We start from the raw sequence: 17,923 nt of genomic DNA on the forward strand, positions 1-17,923 counted from the left end.
TGACTTCTGGCATTAGAGAAAAAAGTTTAGGTTTACATGTCCTTTCTATACGTTTTCATCGTGCTTTGATGTGCAAGCCCATTTCCCTTCCATTAGGCTATAATAAATCAGGCTTTAGATATCGTCTCCGATGGTAATTCCTCTCTTTTAGAGGCCTTTGATAGTCATTACTCTTATAACAGGCCCTAAATATAGTATTTTACAGTCAGGCTCCACATGGACCTCATTTCTAATTCACACATCTGTCCTCGCTTACAGTGGCCATTTTGTTAGAGAAAGAAAAGACCATAGTGCTATACCAGCTCTCCGACCGCTTCCCATCCTGCCACCGACCACACCACAATTACCTTTCCAGTCCAGTATGTTCATTCCGATCCATTGGTCCGGTTGTAATCAAAAGCGCGTTACAGAGCAGCACAAAGCATTGGCCACAATTTTCCTGACATTCTGCGAATGTCAGCTTGAGCATAATTACCTTTAAAAGTCAAGTGCAATGCTCTTGACGACAACAAGCCTTTGATTGAATACGGGGCCATTGATTAGTTACTGTCTGAGCTTGTTCAACATCTACAGATGTATTTTCGTTTCCATACAATGCCCTGTACTGGATCGCACGCTCAAAGAAGAGATGGCATTGAGCGATCAGGTAGTTCTTATGGCAAAGATCCACCATAGATACTGCTGTACCAAATTGGACTTGAACATATTTGTTAGTGCTGCTGGAGTTTGAAAATAAGAGGACAACGAAAAGGAGGAGGAAGAGGAAGGTAAGGAAGTGGAAGAAGACTGTCCTCCAGGGCCAATTGTCAAAGTGGCTCACTGAGCACTGAGCAGCAGCATTAGCAAAGCCTGTCTCCTCCTTTTCATTAGCACCGTCTCCTGTGTCCTACATCCCTCCCCATCACCAGTCTACCCAGAGAGAGAGAGCGAGATCACAGAGACAATGAAGGAGTGAGAAAGAGAGGATGACAAGAGAGAGACCGAATGGGCAGGAGAGCATAACGCTAGGCTTATTAGTAACTGCAGCACATCAAACTCCCATGGAACACGCACACACAGACACACACTCACTCACTACTGAATCCCTACTGTACATCTCCACTCCAGTGTAGGGTATCTTCAGAGACAGGAGAGAGGAATTTCTCTTGCATGCAACACTGTTCATATGGTTTACACATTGGGGGAGGAGGGACATAGTGCCAACTCATCCTCTCATTCCACCTCTCTCTCCATTTCTCTCTCTTTCTTTGTCTAATTCTGTGCGTCATTCTCTCCTTAGGTGCAGAACTTAGCCACTGTGAACAAAGGAGATCAATCACTGTTCACCAATCAGCTAAGCTCTGTACCTGGTGGGAGAGAGGTCACTCTGCCTGACTGGCTGGTGGACACACAGACACACCATGCACTGGGATGCACATGGACACCCACATAGACACACGTGATCAAAAAGTTTGCCCCTCTCCCGTACATGGGGCCTCGCATCACACACCCTGTCAGATCATCATGTCTTATTTGACTTTATTCTTGCAGGCGGCTGAGCGGTGGAGCCTCTGGTTGTCATGGCAGCCGGCAGGGTCTGGCCTGGGTGGTAATCCCTGGCAATGTGATTTTATCTTAAGTCACAAATCAGCACGCCAGGAACCCTCCCAGAGCAGACAGGATACTCTCTCTCTCTTTCTTTCCCCGCTTTCTCTCACTCTTGTTCTCTCTCGCTCTCTTTCTTTTCCTCTCTCTTCTTCTCTTTTTCTCTCACTCTCTCTTTTCTTCTCAATATCCCTAGGTCAGTGTACCAGGATCCCTCAGAATCCTGACATTAAAGGTGAGACCTGTTCATCCTCCCTCTCTCTTTCTCTCACTCCGTCTTTCCCCTTTTCTCCAGCATCGTCACACCAGGAACCATTAAAGGCCAAACCTGTGGCGTTCTCTCTCTCTCTCTCTCTCGCTCTCTCGCTCTCTCGCTCTCTCGCTCTCTCTCTCCTTCTATCCTCTTCTACCATTCGCTACGCTCTGCTACACCGGCGATATGCCCCTCATTAAGCGGATCAGGAGGGATTCCACAGGCATGTACAGGGGGAAGAGAAGAAAGGAGAAAGGGAGGGAGGGAAGGAAGGAAGGAAAGCTTGAACTGGCAGTCTTGTTATTGACAGACAGAGACATGTTATTGTGGACAGTGACAGAGAGCCACTCTGACAGGAGGCTGACGGACTGTGGCCCCAGCAGAGTGTGTGTACGTGCGTGTAAAGTGATTTGTCAGAGTAGACAGACAGAGCACTCGCCTGGAAAACCTTTCTCCTCCCCTCTGCACACACATAAAGCTGTCCTCAGTGTGTGTGTGTGTGTGGACACTTCCCTTTTTGCTCTTGCTTGGCGACTGCTTGATAAAGGATTTATCTATCTGTGTGGTGAGGCCTGTATGTCTCTCTGCTTGATCTGGACAAGTATTTAGCAGCACCTCCAAAAATAACCGCCTTCTCAAATATACAGTGCATTCGGAAAATATTCAGACCCCTAGTTACGTTACAGCCTTATTCTAAAATGGATTAAATTGTTTTTTTTCCCGTCATCAATCTACACACAACACCCCATAATGACAAAGCAAAAATAGGTTTTAAGAAATGTTTGCAGAAATACCTTATTTACATAAGTATTCAGACCCTTTGCTATGACACTCGAAATTGAGCTCAGGTGCATCCTGTTTCCATTGATCATCCTAGAGATGTTTCTACAACTTGATTGGAGTCCACTTGTGGTAAATTCAATTGATTGGACATGATTTGGAAGTAGGCTAGGTAGCCTGAATGGCACATGCTTTCTTAGGAAAAGTTATAGTGTTCCTGTTATTGCTGTACTCCTTTAAAGAGACCAGTCCTCACTCCTTCTCCCCCTCTCTCTGAATCATAAATCTCTCTTCTCCTCGTTGGGAGGGAAGAAACAAATAAAACCCTTGCTGTTTTGAGAAGCCTGAGACCACCTTCCCTCCCAGTGGGTGACAGTGCGGTTACACACACACGCAACACACACATACACACAGAGGAATTTCAGGGTAAACACTGTAAAGAACTGCACAGGGCTAACCGGAGACACAGTCCTCTCTCTCTCCTCCTCTGCTGTCCATTTGTTTGAGGAATACATTCCCAAATTCCTGCCCTGACAAACACATCCTGACGGCGCTCCTGAGAAACCACAGAAAAGGCAGCGTTCCGAGCTCTCATACACATACACACACGCACACACGCACACACACACACACACACACACACACACACACACACACACACACACACACACACACACACACACACACACACACACACACACACACACACACACACACACACACACACACACACACACACACACACACACACACACACACACACAGAGAGAGCTCAAGGAGGAATGTGTGAGAGAGGTGGCCAAGTCACTACACCCAAAAACAAAGAGTCCTTTTACAGTAGGACTCCGAAACAAGACCCATTACACACATCTAAACGTGGCAGAGGAGCTAGAGAAAACATAGCACTGAAGAGGAAGTATATGTCTGCCCACTATCTACTATATTGAGGCTAGAGATAATACAAAATCGTTTCAAAGCAATATGATCTCACTTTAGGCAGGGCATAATCAAGAAGGGACCATTATCACTTTTAACATAATAATGTTCAGAAACATATGGAACCTATAATTATGAGACGGCTCAGCTGGTTGGGTCAGTACCTGTTGTGTGCAACCTCATAGGACCATCTCCTCTACCACTCTGCGAGCTGATTGGTCCATTTCGTTCTGGACCAATGAGAGGCAACGCCTGGCCAGAGCCTGTTGCCTAGAGTCCTCTTGAACCATCAGCTCCCCGTACAGATACACACCCATGGCCTGGAGAGACAACACACAAACAAATACAATCAGCCTAACATACAGATACACACCCACAACATGCTTTTGCACAAGTCTGTGTTGTGTGAGAGAGAGACAGAGTGTGTGTGAGTGTTACCTGGTCGTGTATGAGGAAGTGCTCCACATCTCCATAAGCCTGAGCGTATTTGTGTTTGACCACCAGCTCACACCAGCGATGCCTCACCTGAAACACACATATTGGAAGAGCTCATGGAAGAGCCATACAAAACATTTTAGGCCAGCAAGCTCTCCCTCTCTCTCATTCACACACACTCACTCTCTCTGCATGTGTGTAGGATGGTGCCTGGCCTTTCTCCCAGAGGATCAATGGGAGCTCAGTTACCACGGTGACTGGAGAGATCAGAGACTGGCTCTGTCCATGCCTCCATCATCATCCCTCCTCATCCTCTCCCTGTGTGTGTGTGTGTGTGTGTGTGTGTGTGTGTGTGTGTGTGTGTGTGTGTGTGTGTGTGTGTGTGTGTGTGTGTGTGTGTGTGTGTGTGTGTGTGTGTGTGTGTGTGTGTGTGTTCTAGCCTTATGTTGTTATTCTACTAGCCTCGTGATGGGAGTGATTTGTGATTTCATGCTATGAGGGGGTGTTTTTTCTCTCCTGGACGATAAATTCACCTAGATGGAAGCAGCAATACTGAGGATTATTTTTCTTCTTATGTCTTGCATACACAGATGTATTCACAGACACACACACACACACACACTCGGTTTTCCCTTCCACCTGCGTGTGGGGGCGTGAGAAACAGAGCTGGGTAATGCTCCTTTGATAACAGTGTCTCTGAACGCACCCTTTACCTCTTCAGCCTATAAACCAGGATTTTAGGAAAAGCAGGGAATGTATTGAAAGTTCCAGGAATTTTGCAACCCTAGTAATACCACATCACTTACTGCCATTTCAGTGCTTTATTTCTCTCTTTCCCTCTCTCAGCTATTTTCTCTCTCTTGTTTTCACTATGCTCTTTCAATAGATCCGGCAGCATTCTCTTTTTCAGATCCCAACCTCTTTCGTGTCTTGACGTTCTCTCTCTCTCTCTCCCATTTTTGCAATCAATCAGTCCTGCTCGTGACATCCTGGCTATGTGTGTGGTGTAATTGGTGCGTCTCCCCTCAGAGAGAGAGCGAGGCCCAGTGAGGGGGGTAAGAAGGGAGTGAGAGGGGCACCAGGCAGCTGGCTGCCCCCAGGGCTCTCCCCAGGAATGCAATCCAGCACAGAGAGCAGCTGCTGGGGCTACGCACGGCAGCAGAGCAGGGTGGCCTGGAGGGCATTCAAACAGATACACACATTAATTACAATACGTTGGCCTAAATTTGCTGATCATGTTCCTTCCCTGCACTGTAAAGGGGTTGCTGTGAATTTGACAGTAACTTACAGGCAGCTAATTGGCAAGTAATTTACTGTATTTCATATTGCAGTACATCTACTGTAATCTAAATACAGTATCAAAGCAAGTACTGCGTAATGACACACAGTACAATACAGTAGAATTGACTGTATTATACAGTAAAAAAGTAAATGCTACCGTAATCGTAATGAATTAATGAATGGATTAATTAAATAAATTCATTGAGGGGAGTGGGGTTTGTATTTCAAAGTCTTTTTATTGTAATTACAGGGGATTGGTGCAAGCAGGTTGGCTGCTAGGTAATGTGTTTACATATCACAGCATATCAATGAATATTTAATGTTTTATATCACTCCATTCCCAAAGGCCTTAACAAAGGCTTCCAAACTGGCAGCAACTACAGAACAAAACAGACCAAAAGGACATGGCAAAATGCTCAACCATTAAGGTTTAAGACTTGCTGCCACTCCAGTCTGTCCCCTATACATTTTAAATTGATGTGGAACCACATATGAATTAAATTGGTACAGCACTCTTACTAATGGGTGCAACAAGTATAGCCTCTTACAAGGCACGCCAACAATACCATGCACCCACTAGTGGTCAAAAGGTTTTTGGCGCTCCAAAAATACGGTACGGCACTGTATTCTATGGGATGGAATAACTGTACCATTCAAAATACAGCAATTATTTCCCCGCCCACACAATTTTAGCACAATGCACCATCATTTACAGTATACTGTAGTAAAACGTTTCACAGTATTTTACTGTTGATAATATCCAAAATTAGTTAAGAAATTACAGTTTTCCGTTACAGTGTGGTAAAGGTTACTGTATGTCTGAATCCTTTTAAAACAGAGAAAAACATCTTTATGAAATGCAGACGCCTACCCTGCAGTTCTCTGTCTGTCTGTCTGTCTGTCTGTCTCTGTCTTTCTCTCTCTCATCCTCCCCCTGCTCTCCTTCTACACATGAGGAGTGTCTTTGGTGTGGTTTGGCGTAACAGACTCCTTTCCTCTCTGATAGGACCCTTCAACCTAGCGTGGGCTTTAAGGCCTTCTGTTGTACAATGTGCCCTGTATGTTTGACCGACTGATGGCCCACACACACACACACGCATAGGCACCAACACACATCACGAGACACACATGAAAGGAAGCGAGCCACAGTCACGCATTCACTCTCATACATGCACACACATACTCATCCGTAGGCACACACATACAGTACACTTCCACATGCAGTCACACACACACATGGGTCGTTCCACCTCAAAAAGCACAAGAGGATTTCGACACCCACCATCTCAGATTGTTCTGAAATCGTTTCTGTAGTTACAAACAGATAAGATTAGCATTCTTGCAACATTATTTTGTTGAAATATAATTAGATCTCTGAGAAATTAAGCTAATTGATTGCTCCCAAATTGGCCATTTTCGTTTATAGTACCTAACATCTGATTTGGACCAAGCTTTTTTTGTAACAATGAGTTACAAGAAATTCAAAGAAATGGTCAAAAGCCACCCATGGACCCCCCACACCAATCCCACCCCAACAACGAGTATATAGTATCAGTTCTTTATGTTTGACAAGTAGTATGGAGCTGCGGCTCTGAGTATTGTTTCTTCACACTATGTAATGTATTCTCAGTGTATTTGGTGATGTTTTTTCCCCTGTTCAGAGAAATGAGTCATTGAAGTTGTTAGGTTTATGTCGCATCCTACATCCGTGGGTAGCTTTGACCATTTTCTGGATTCCTCATGTCTTACTCATTGTTAGTAAAAAAGTTTGGTCATAATCGGATGTTAGGTACTATATTTATTGAATATTATCAGAATCCTATAAATAAAAATGGCCAATTTGGGTGCAATCAATTAGCTTAATTTCTCAAAGATCAAATTGTATTTCAAAAAAATTATGTTGCAGGAATGCTAATCTTATCTGTTTCTAACTACAGAAACGATTTCAGAACAATCAGAGATGGTGGGTGTCATGGCTTGCTGAAATGACATGGAATGACCCACATGCATTGAAGCCAGTGCTCGCACGCTATCCTTCACACCACATTAAATGCTCACACACATTCTACACCATTCAAATGGAAGGACAGAGCACTAACCATAACAGACAGAACCTCAAGCGTGATGAATTCCCACACTTTACCAGCTACACCTCCATGAAGTAAACACTGCTAACCTAACATATCAGGAGAGAAGTGATGCTGCACTTAGCCTTTATTTATTTAACTTTTCAAACACATTGATCATTTATTTTGTGGAAAAGGTAGGAGGGAAAGAAAGAAAAAGCATTGGAGGAATGGCTGGACACACACGCACATGTGTCTGTGTGACAACTCAGGTTATTTTTAGGGACCATTTCGTTTTTTTCCTGGAATTTGTAGAGGAACATCTCTGTTGGCCTCTTACCCCCAGCCAGACTATAGAGACCTAGACAGAGACCTTCTCATATTGAACCACTGAAGGCCAGACAATACTGTACACTCACATCCTTTACAGTCTTCTATTCTTACACTCAATTGATTCTTAGAAGTGATGGCACGGGGACGCCGGAGCAACTTTTTATTTTACTGCTGCTCTTTCTTTTTTTTTACTTATCTATTTTTTTCTTAAAACTGCATTATTGGTTAAGGGCTTGTAAGTAAGCATTTCACTGTAAGGTTTACAACCTGTTGTACTCGGCGCATGTAGCAAATAAAATGTGATTTGGTCGGCAGGTAGCTTAGTGGTTAAGAGCGTTGTGCCAGTAACCGAAAGGTCGCTGGTTCTAATCCCCGAGCCGACTAGGTGAAAAATCTGTCGATGTGCCCTTGAGCAAGGCACTTAACCCTAATTGCTCCTGTAAGTCGCTCTGGATAAGAGCGTCTGCTAAATGACCAATTAATTAATTAATTAATTAATTTAATTAATTAATTAAAATTTAATTCCTGCCTTAAGGTCCCAACAAAATATGCTCAGTTCAGTTCAACTAAAATGTGATGGTGTTGATAATGTAGGCCTACATACTGTACTGATCATTTCACAGCCTACTGCATGCCTACTGGACATTAACTAACATCTGAGCTACACATAAAGGATTGATGATTTCTCCTTCCAAAAAGGTCATATACAGTAATTCATATGGCTTCATATAAGAAAAATGTATCAACTAATTATTTTCAAGACAGGGCATGTGTCAATGACAGCTTAACTCAGTTTACAGCCTTATAGTCCCCTGCAGCTCAGTTGGTAGAGCATGGCGCTTGCAACGCCAGGGTTGTGAGTTCGTTTCCCACGGGGGGCCAGTATGAAAATGTATGCACTCACTAACTGTAAGTCGCTCTGGATAAGAGCGTCTGCTAAATGACTAAAATGTAAATGTTATCGCAGCTGTGCTTACACTGACTGCTGCACTTAATGCTAGAGTACAGTAAAGCCCCTACACACACACACACACACACATATAACTCCCACCCATACCTTATCCTACGCATAAACACTATTAAATTGTAAGTCTATAATTCTGCTATTATTGAAGTGAGCCCTGTGCTACAACACGAAGGTTATGCTTCTGGCCTTTATACACTAAAGCCTATAAAGAGGAGAGCTGCTTCTATTTTGAATTTGCACAAAGGGAGGTGAGAAGAACTAATTAAAACTAAGGTTTGTTTGTGTGTGTGTGTGTGTGTGTGTGTTTGCAGGGGTAGATCAACTTTAATATTGCAGATAGACTGTGGCTTCCATCAATGTAATTGTCTGCATCATTTCCAATCCCCCATATATATATTTTTTGTGCATATATACAGTACCAGTCAAACGTTTGGACACACCTACTCATTCCAGGGTTTTTCTTCACTTTTACTCTTTTCTACATTGTAGAATAATAGTGAAGACATCAAAACTATGAAATAACACATATGGAATCATGTAGTAACCAAAAAACTGTTAAACAAATCAAAATATATGTTATATATGAGATTCTTCAAATAGCCACCCTTTGCCTTGATGACAGCTTTGCACACTCTTGGCATTCTCTTAACCAGCTTCACCTGGAATGCTTTTCCAACAATCTTGAAGGAGTTCCCACATATGCTGAGTACTTGTTGGCTGCTTTTCCTTCACTTTGCGGTCCGACTCATCCCAAATCATCTCAATTGGGTTGAAGTCGGGGGATTGTGGAGGCCAGGTCATCTGATGCAGCACTCCATCACTCTCCTTCTTGGTAAAATAGCCCTTACACAGCCTGGAGGTGTGTTGGGTCATTATCCTGTTGAAAAACAAATGATAGTCCAACTAAGCCCAAACCAGATGGGATGGTGTATCACTGCAGAATGCTGTGGTAGCCATGCTGGTTAAGTGTCCCTTGAATTCTAAATAAATCCCAGACATTGTCACCAGCAAAGCACCCCCACACCATAACACCTCCTCCTCCATGCTTTACGGTGGGAAATACACATGCGGAGATCATCCGTTCACCCACACTGCGTCTCACAAAGCCACGGCGGTTGTAACAAAAAATCTCAAATGTGGACTCCAGACCTAAGGACACATTTCCACCAGTCTAATGTCCATTGCTCGTGTTTCTTGGCCCAAGCAAGTCTCTTCTTCTTATTGGTGTCCTTTAGTAGTGGTTTCTTTGCAGCAATTTGACCATGAAGGCCTGATTCACACAGTCTCCTCTGAACAGTTGATGTTGAGATGTGTCTGTTACATGAACTCTATGAAGCATTTATTTGGGCTGCAGTTTCTGAGGCTGGTAACTCTAATGAACGTATCCTCTGCAGCAGAGATAACTCTGGGTCTTCAATTCCTGTGGTGGCCCTCATGAGAGCCAGTTTCATCATAGCGCTTGATGGTTTTTGCGACTGCACTTGAAGAAACTTCAAGTGAAGCTGTTGACCTTCATGTCTTAAAGTAATGATGGACTGTTGTTTCTCTTTGCTTATTTGAGCTGTTCTTGCCATAATATGGACTTGGTCTTTTACCAAATAGGGCTATCTGCTGTATACCCCCCCCCCCCCCCCCACCTTGTCACAACACAACTGATTGGTTCAAACGCATTAAGAAGGAAAGAAATTCCACAAATTAACTTTTAAGAAGGCACACCTGTTAATTGAAATGCATTCCAGGTGACTATCTCATGAAGCTGGTTGAGATAAAAAGATTTTTTTTTTAAATTCTCCTTTATTTAACCAGGTAAGCCAGTTGAGAACAAGTTCTCATTTACAACTGCGACCTGGCCAAGATAAAGCAAAGCAGTGCGATAAAAACAACAACGCAGAGTTACATATGGGGTAAAACAAAACAAAGTCAAAAATACAACAGAAAAAAAAAATATATATATATACAGTGTGTGCAAATGTAGCAAGTTATGGAGGTAAGGCAATAAATAGGCTATAGTGCAAAATAATTACAATTAGTATTAACACTGGAATGATAGATGTGCAAGAGATGATGTGCAAATAGAGATACTGGGGTACAAATGAGCAAAATAAATAACAATATAGGGATGAGGTAGTTGGGCGGGCTAATTTCAGATGGGCTGTGTACAGGTGCAGTGATCGGTAAGGTGCTCTGACAACTAATGCTTAAAGTTAGTGAGGGAGAAAAGTGTCTCCAGCTTCAGAGATTTTTGCAATTTGTTCCAGTCATTGGCAGCAGAGAACTGGAAGGAATGGCGGCCAAAGGAGGTGTTGGCTTTGGGGATGACCAGTGAGATATACCTGCTGGAGCGCAAACTACGGGTGGGTGTTGCTATGGTGACCAATGAGCTAAGATAAGGCGGGGATTTGCCTAGCAGTGATTTATAGATGGCCTGGAGCCAGTGGGTTTGGCGACGAATATGTAGTGAGGACCAGCCAACAAGAGCGTACAGGTCACAGTGGTGGGTAGTATATGGGGCTACATCCAATTTGTTGATAGACTACATCCAATTTGCTGAGTAGAGTGTTGGAGGCTATTTTGTAAATGACATCGCCGAAGTCAAGGATCGGTAGGATAGTCAGTTTTACGAGGGCATGTTTGGCAGCATGAGTGAAGGAGGCTTTGTTGCGAAATAGGAAACCGATTCTAGATTTAACTTTGGATTGGAGATTCTTAATGTGAGTCTGGAAGGAGAGTTTACAGTCTAACCAGACACCTAGGTATTTGTAGTTGTCCACCTCTTTAAGGAACACCTGGGATAGGATAAAGTAATCCTTCTACCCCCCCCCCCCCCAAAAAAAAAAAAGTGTAAAGTGGTTATCCCACTGGCTATAGGGTGATTGCACCAATTTGTAAGTCGCTCTGCTAAATGACGTAAATGTGCCCTTGAGCAAGGCACTTAACCCTAATTGCTCCTGTAAGTCGCTCTGGATAAGAGCGTCTGCTAAATGACTAAAATGTAAATGTAAAAATGTAGGTCAGACCCGTCGAGAGTAGTGATTCTAGTCGGGTGGGCGGGTGCAAGCAGCGTTCGGTTGAAGAGCATGCATTTAGTTTTACTAGTGTTTAAGAGCAGTTGGAGCCTACTGAAGGAGTGTTGTATGGCATTGAAGCTCGTTTGGAGGTTTGTTAACACAGTGTCCAATGAAGGGCCAGATGTATACAAAATGGTGTCGTCTGCGTAGAGGTGGATCTGAGAGTCACCAGCAGCAAGAGCGACATCATTGATATACACAGAGAAAAGAGTCGGCCCAAGAATTGAACCATGTGGCACCCCCATAGAGACTGCCATAGATCCAGACAACAGGCCCTCCGATTTGACACATTGAACTCTATCTGAGAAGTAGTTGGTGAACCAGGCGAGGCAGTCATTTGAGAAACCAAGGCTATTTAGTCTACCAATAAGAATGCGGTGGTTGACAGAGACGAAAGCCTTGGCCAGGTCAATGAAAACGGCTGCACAGTACTGTCTATTATCAATCGCGGTTATAATATCGTTTAGGACCTTGAGCGTGGCTGAAGTGCACCCATGACCAGCTCGGAAACCGGATTGCATAGCGGAGAAGGTACGGTGGGATTCGAAATGGTCGGTGATCTGTTTGTTAACTTGGCTTTCAAAAACTTTTGAAAGGCAGGGCAGGATGGATATGGGTCTGTAACAGTTTGGATCTAGAGTGTCACCCCCTTTGAAGAGGGGGATGACCGCGGCAGCTTTCCAATCTCTGGGGATCTCAGACGTTACGAAAGAGAGGTTGAACAGGCTAGTAATAGGGGTTGCGAAAATTTCGGCGGCTAGTTTTAGAAAGAAAGGGTCCAGATTGTCTAGCCCAGATGATTTGTAGGGGTCCAGATTTTGCAGCTCTTTCAGAACATCAGCTGTCTGGATTTGTGTGAAGGAGAAGCGGGGGGGGCATGGGCAAGTTGCAGCGGAGGGTGCAGAGCTGTTGGCCGGGGTAGTGGTAGCCAGATGGAAAGCATGGCCAGCCGTAGCAAAATGCTTGTTGAAATTCTCGATTATTGTAGATTTATCGGTGGTGATAGCGTTTCCTAGCCTCAGTGCAGTGGGCAGCTGGGAGGAAGTGCTCTTATTCTCCATGGACTTTACAGTGTCCCAAAACGTTTTGGAGTTAGTGCTACAGGATGCAAATTTCTGTTTGAAAAAGTTAGCCTTTGCTTTCCTAACTGCTTGTGTATATTGGTTCCTAACTTCCCTGAAAAGTTGCATATCGCGGGGGCTATTTGATGCTAATGCAGTACGCCACAGGATGTTTTTGTGCTGGTCAAGGGCAGTCAAGTCTGAGAAGAACCAGGGGCTATATCTGTTCTTAGTTCTGTATTTTTTGAATGGGGCATGTTTATTTAAGATTGAGAGGAAATTACTTTTAAAGAACAACCAGGCATCCTCTACTGACGGAATGAGATCTATATCTATCCAGGATACCTGGGCCAGGTCAATTAGGAAAGCCTGCTCGCTGAAGTGTTTTTGGGAGCGTTTGACAGTGATGAGGGGTGGTCATTTGACCGCGGACCCGTTACGGACGCAGGCAATAAGGCAGTGATCGCTGAGATCCTGGTTGAAGACAGCGGAGGTGTATTTAGAGGGTAAGTTAGTCAGGATGATATCTATGAGGGTACCCATGTTTACAGATTTAGGGTTGTACCTGGTAGGTTCGTTGATAATTTGTGTGAGATTGAGGGCATCTAGTTTAGATTGTAGGATGGCCGGGGTGTTAAGCATATCCCAATTTAGGTCACCAAGCAGTACGAACTCTGAGGATAGATGGGGGACAATCAATTCACATATGGTGTCCAGGGCACAGCTGGGGGCTGAGGGGGGTCTGTAGCAAGCGGCAACAGTGAGAGATTTATTTCTGGAAAGGTGGATTTTTAGAAGTAGAAGCTCAAACTGTTTGGGCACAGACCTGGATAGTATGATAGAGCTCTGCAGGCTATCTCTACAGTAGATTGCAACTCCACCCCCTTTGGCAGTTCTATCTAGACGGAAAATGTTATAGTTGGGGATGGAAATTTCAGAATTTTTGGTGGCCTTCCTAAACCAGGATTCAGACACTGCTAGAACATCAGGGTTGGCGGAGTGTGCTAATGCAGTGAATAACTCAAATTTAGGAAGGAGGCTTCTGATGTTAACGTGCAGAAAACCAAGGCTTTTACAGTTACAGAAGTCAACAAATGATAGCTCCTGGGGAGTAGGAGTGATACTGGGGGCTGCAGGGCCTGGGTTAGCCTCTACATCACCAGAGGAACAGAGGAGGACTAGAATAAGGATACAACTAAAGGCTTTAAGAACTGGTCTTCTAGTGCGTTGGGTACATAGAATAAAGGGAGCAGTTCTCCGGGCGTTGTAGAAAAGATTCAGGGCATTATGTACAGAAAAGGATATGGAAGGATATGAGTACAGTTGAGGTAAACCTAAGCGTTGGGTAACAATGAAAGAGATAGCATCACTGGAGGCACCGATTGAGTCGGTCTCGGCGTGTATGGGGGGTGGAACAAAGGAACTATTTGAGGCAGTTTGAGAGGGACTAGGGGTTCTACAGTGAAATTGTATAATAATAACTAACCCAAACAGCAATAGGCAAGGCATATTGACAAGGGAGAGAGGCATAAAGCAATCACAGGTGTTATTAGAGAGAGCTAAGACAACAACTGGTAATAGCGATAAAGTTTGGGCTGAGGCTAAACAGAATAAACAGGACAGGGTACCGTGTAAAGGAACAGTCCAGCAGGCATCAGCTGTGCAGCTGAGTGATCTTAAGGTCCAGTGAACAGCAATATGTGAGTCCGAGAGCAGTTCAAATTGGTGCTTCAGCACAGCTAGCAGGGAGCACAGTTGTAGTTTGCGTGTGCTAGCGGGCCGGGGCTAGCAGATGGATCTTCGTGGTCGTCGCAACGGGAAGCCTGTTGAAACCACATCAGACGATTTCGCCGGCAAACCAGTCGTGTTGGATCGGCGGGGCTCAGTGTCAACACTAGGAGGTCCCGTCCGGTTGACAGAGAGGTAGCTGGGAGATGGGCCTGAGGCTAGCTCAAGGCTAACTGGTGCTTGCTATGGGGCAATGGTAATTAGCCAACAACAGGTTGCAGCTAGCTAGCTGGTTGCGATGATCCGGCGCTAGGGTCCAGGGATTCCGGCAGAAAGTCTGATAAGCTCTGGGTCGATAGCACGCTGTGCAGACTGGCCGACGAATTGTCCAGGCTAGAGCTAGAGCTGGCTGGTGGATAGTGTAGGCCACGGACAATGGTGAAGATGCTAACGGTGACTAATAGCAAGTAGCCATTCAGTTGCAGCTACACTAGTTTCAGCTTAAGGTTCTTGACGAAAGTTATAAAGAAATAATAGAATCCTTTCCACGTTGGGTGAGGCGGGTTGCAGGAAAGTATATTTAGTTAAAGAATGAAAAGTAAAATTGAGAAATATATACAAAATAGACAACAACAAAAAACAAGAAACGGGATATTTACACTAGGACAATGAATAAAACCACGACCGCACTGCTACGCCATCTTGGACATGAGTGTGCAAAGCTGTCATCAAGGCAAAGGGTGGCTATTTGAAGAATCTCAAATATAAAATATATTTTGATTTGTTTAACACTTTTTTGGTTACTACATGATGTGTTATTTCATAGTTTTGATGTCTTCACTATTATTCTACAATGTAAAAAAAATAGTACAAATAAAGAAAAACCCTTGAATAAGTTGGTGTGTCCAAACTTTTGACTGGTAGTGTATATTATTTTAAATATATATATTTTGTAATATATTTTCCTTCTTTATTATTTTCCCCTAACCCTATCATCCCTCCCCTAATTGGAGTAAACTAATGGACAACAATACTTAGGCTGCTGCGTCCAGCTTATACATACTATATACATTTGAGTGTGCAGTCTTACCTCAGCATCCTGCTTCTGTAGATCGTAGGTTCTCTGGATCCTACGCAGTGATGTCACACTTAGCTCCGCCTCCTCCAGCAGAAGCTCCAACAGCAACACCAGCTGCTCCGGCGTCACCTAGGCAACGTAAATAGAAAGGAGGGGTTATTTGTGGGTCTCAACATGATTGACAACATCAGTATGATTTACTTGACCACGCACGCATGCATACACACACACACACACACACACAGGGAAACATTGAGCATACAGATAGACACACACACACACACACATACACACACACACACACTGTAACCACCTGTAGGAATCATCATCCCTACTAAAGTATACAAGGGAAATTGTGCCATTCACATGAAGTCAACACTAACATACAGTATTCCAATTTCAGTCCCATACCCATATGGTGAAACATTTCATTTTGTTTGAGGGGTATTTTATGAAAAACATTGAACACACATTAATATCAGTCTCTACTCAGCAAACAGTCAATGATAATTAAACTCCACTGGATGGGTTATGAAGAGTGACATAAAGAGATGCTCGTTTTTTAATCTGGAAAATATTAAGATAATGCCAAGGCAAATGTTCAGAGAATGTAAGGGAAACGTTGGGGGAATGTTTAGCGTTTGAAGCGGAGCGGTGATGGAGAGAGGCAGATTAGTTATTCCGTAGACGGAGTGAAACAGAGATGAAAAGAAAGGGAGAGAGAGAGGGGAAAGAAAGAGGGAGAGAGAGAGAGAAAACAGCTTGTTCTTATTTAAACTCCACCATTTAGGGACATGATGAGTCTTGTGAACGTCTCAACAGCACACAGTCACAAAGAAGGATTAAAGTTTTTCTCTGCTGATGCCCAAAGCCTTACAACTATTAAATATTATTCGATATAAAAAGAAAGCAGGTTTCCCATGACTGAATATGCTCTAGAACAGGGGAGGACACAGTAAAGAGAAGATTAAAGCAAGAATATGTTAGACACGTTCATTTCTACGTTTGTTCTGTTGGGATAGTGCTGATTAATTATGTGTTATGTTGTATTCTAAAAGAGGTCATCCAGAGAGACACCCCAATGGTGCTGTGAGCTGTGCCTAGCCTTGCCTGCCTCTCCCTGGGATAGACGAGACACATATTCCTCCTCTCTGGTTCTCTCTCTGGGATGAATTAAAGGAGGCTCCATAGAGACTGATGTGAAAATGGAGCTGTGTGTGTGTGTTTGTATATAAATAGGTGGAGGCCAAGCTGCTATTCTTACCCCATTATCACATTATGATCTGGGACTGGCTCTCTCCACGCACAAACACACACACACACACACACACACCTAGACACACAACCTTTCTACATTCAATGTATCCTCTTTTATTCTTTTTTTGCTTCTCTTTTGCATTCCTCCCTTTGTCAATCTTTCTTATCCACAACAAACTTTTGGTAAGGAAATACCAGGAGAACCTTTGCCCTACCAGAAAGCTCTCCATTTCAAACACAGGAAGTATTTGACCATTGTTTGATCTGAGAAAATCCCATTCAAATCCACAAGTCAAACAACTACAGCCTACATACTGAAAGTAAATTAATGTGGATACTCTGCACATAGATCTCTCTCTCTCTCTCTCTCTTACTGTACCTCTCTCTATCTGTCCGTGTTTCTGTCTTGCTCTCCTCACATCACTACTCCTCCATCTTGTGAGAGCTGACCGTTATGTCCCTCCATCTTAAAGGGTCTCTGAGAGGCATGATCCAGTCGTAAAACCCTCTCTCTCTCTCTCTCTCCTCTCTCTCTCTCTCTCTCTCTCTCTCTCTCTCTCTCTCTCTCTCTCTCTCTCTCTCTCTCTCTCTCTCTCTCTCTCTCTCCTCTCTCTCACACACACACACACACACAATCTGTGTGAGCGGTTCATGTGAGCTTTATGTGTAGGCCAGAGATAGGGGATAGATTTCCCACTCTAGTGGGAAAATGTTCTCAACACCGGACTATTGGGGCTACTGTTGGTCTCAGCCCTGACCCGGTCATGAGATATGAGATCAAACAGTGTGGTGCCACCCTCGGCAAGGGGTTCCCAGGCAGGGAGTTCACCTTTTCCCCTCCCGATAACACACACACACACACAGAGCGCCACTTAGTGCGGTAATGTGTTTGGTCTTGCTGGTCTGTTTCCGACTCCTCCACATCCATCCTCTCTATCAAAGCCTCAGAACACTCCACAACTCCTACTCAGAAATACACAGATGAACACTTACAAACACTACTCAGAGTGGCATGAAGAGTAATGGCCATTTAAGAGAGGCTTGGTTGAAACCCTCTGTTTTCTCCCCCGTATATTCATGCTCATGTTTCCGTCCC

General features: G+C 43.9%; 1 protein-coding gene across 1 annotated transcript in view; it reads right to left on the reverse strand.

Annotated features, from left to right (window-relative positions):
• aopep (aminopeptidase O (putative)) overlaps positions 1–17,923 on the reverse strand; it is a gene marked incomplete at its 5' end in the record, with an annotated part of 117,424 nt that overhangs the window by 4,267 nt on the left and 95,234 nt on the right. Inside the window, 3 exons of the mRNA XM_084176991.1 lie at positions 3,718–3,873; positions 3,992–4,078; positions 15,583–15,699. Of these exons, the coding sequence (XP_084033117.1) occupies positions 3,733–3,873; positions 3,992–4,078; positions 15,583–15,699 (345 nt within the window). The 3' untranslated portion in view covers positions 3,718–3,732. The remainder of the gene's footprint in view (positions 1–3,717; positions 3,874–3,991; positions 4,079–15,582; positions 15,700–17,923) is intronic.

Source organism: Coregonus lavaretus (assembly GCF_964263955.1).
Source record: "Coregonus lavaretus genome assembly, chromosome: 14".
In the NCBI taxonomy this organism is placed as follows: domain Eukaryota; kingdom Metazoa; phylum Chordata; class Actinopteri; order Salmoniformes; family Salmonidae; genus Coregonus; species Coregonus lavaretus.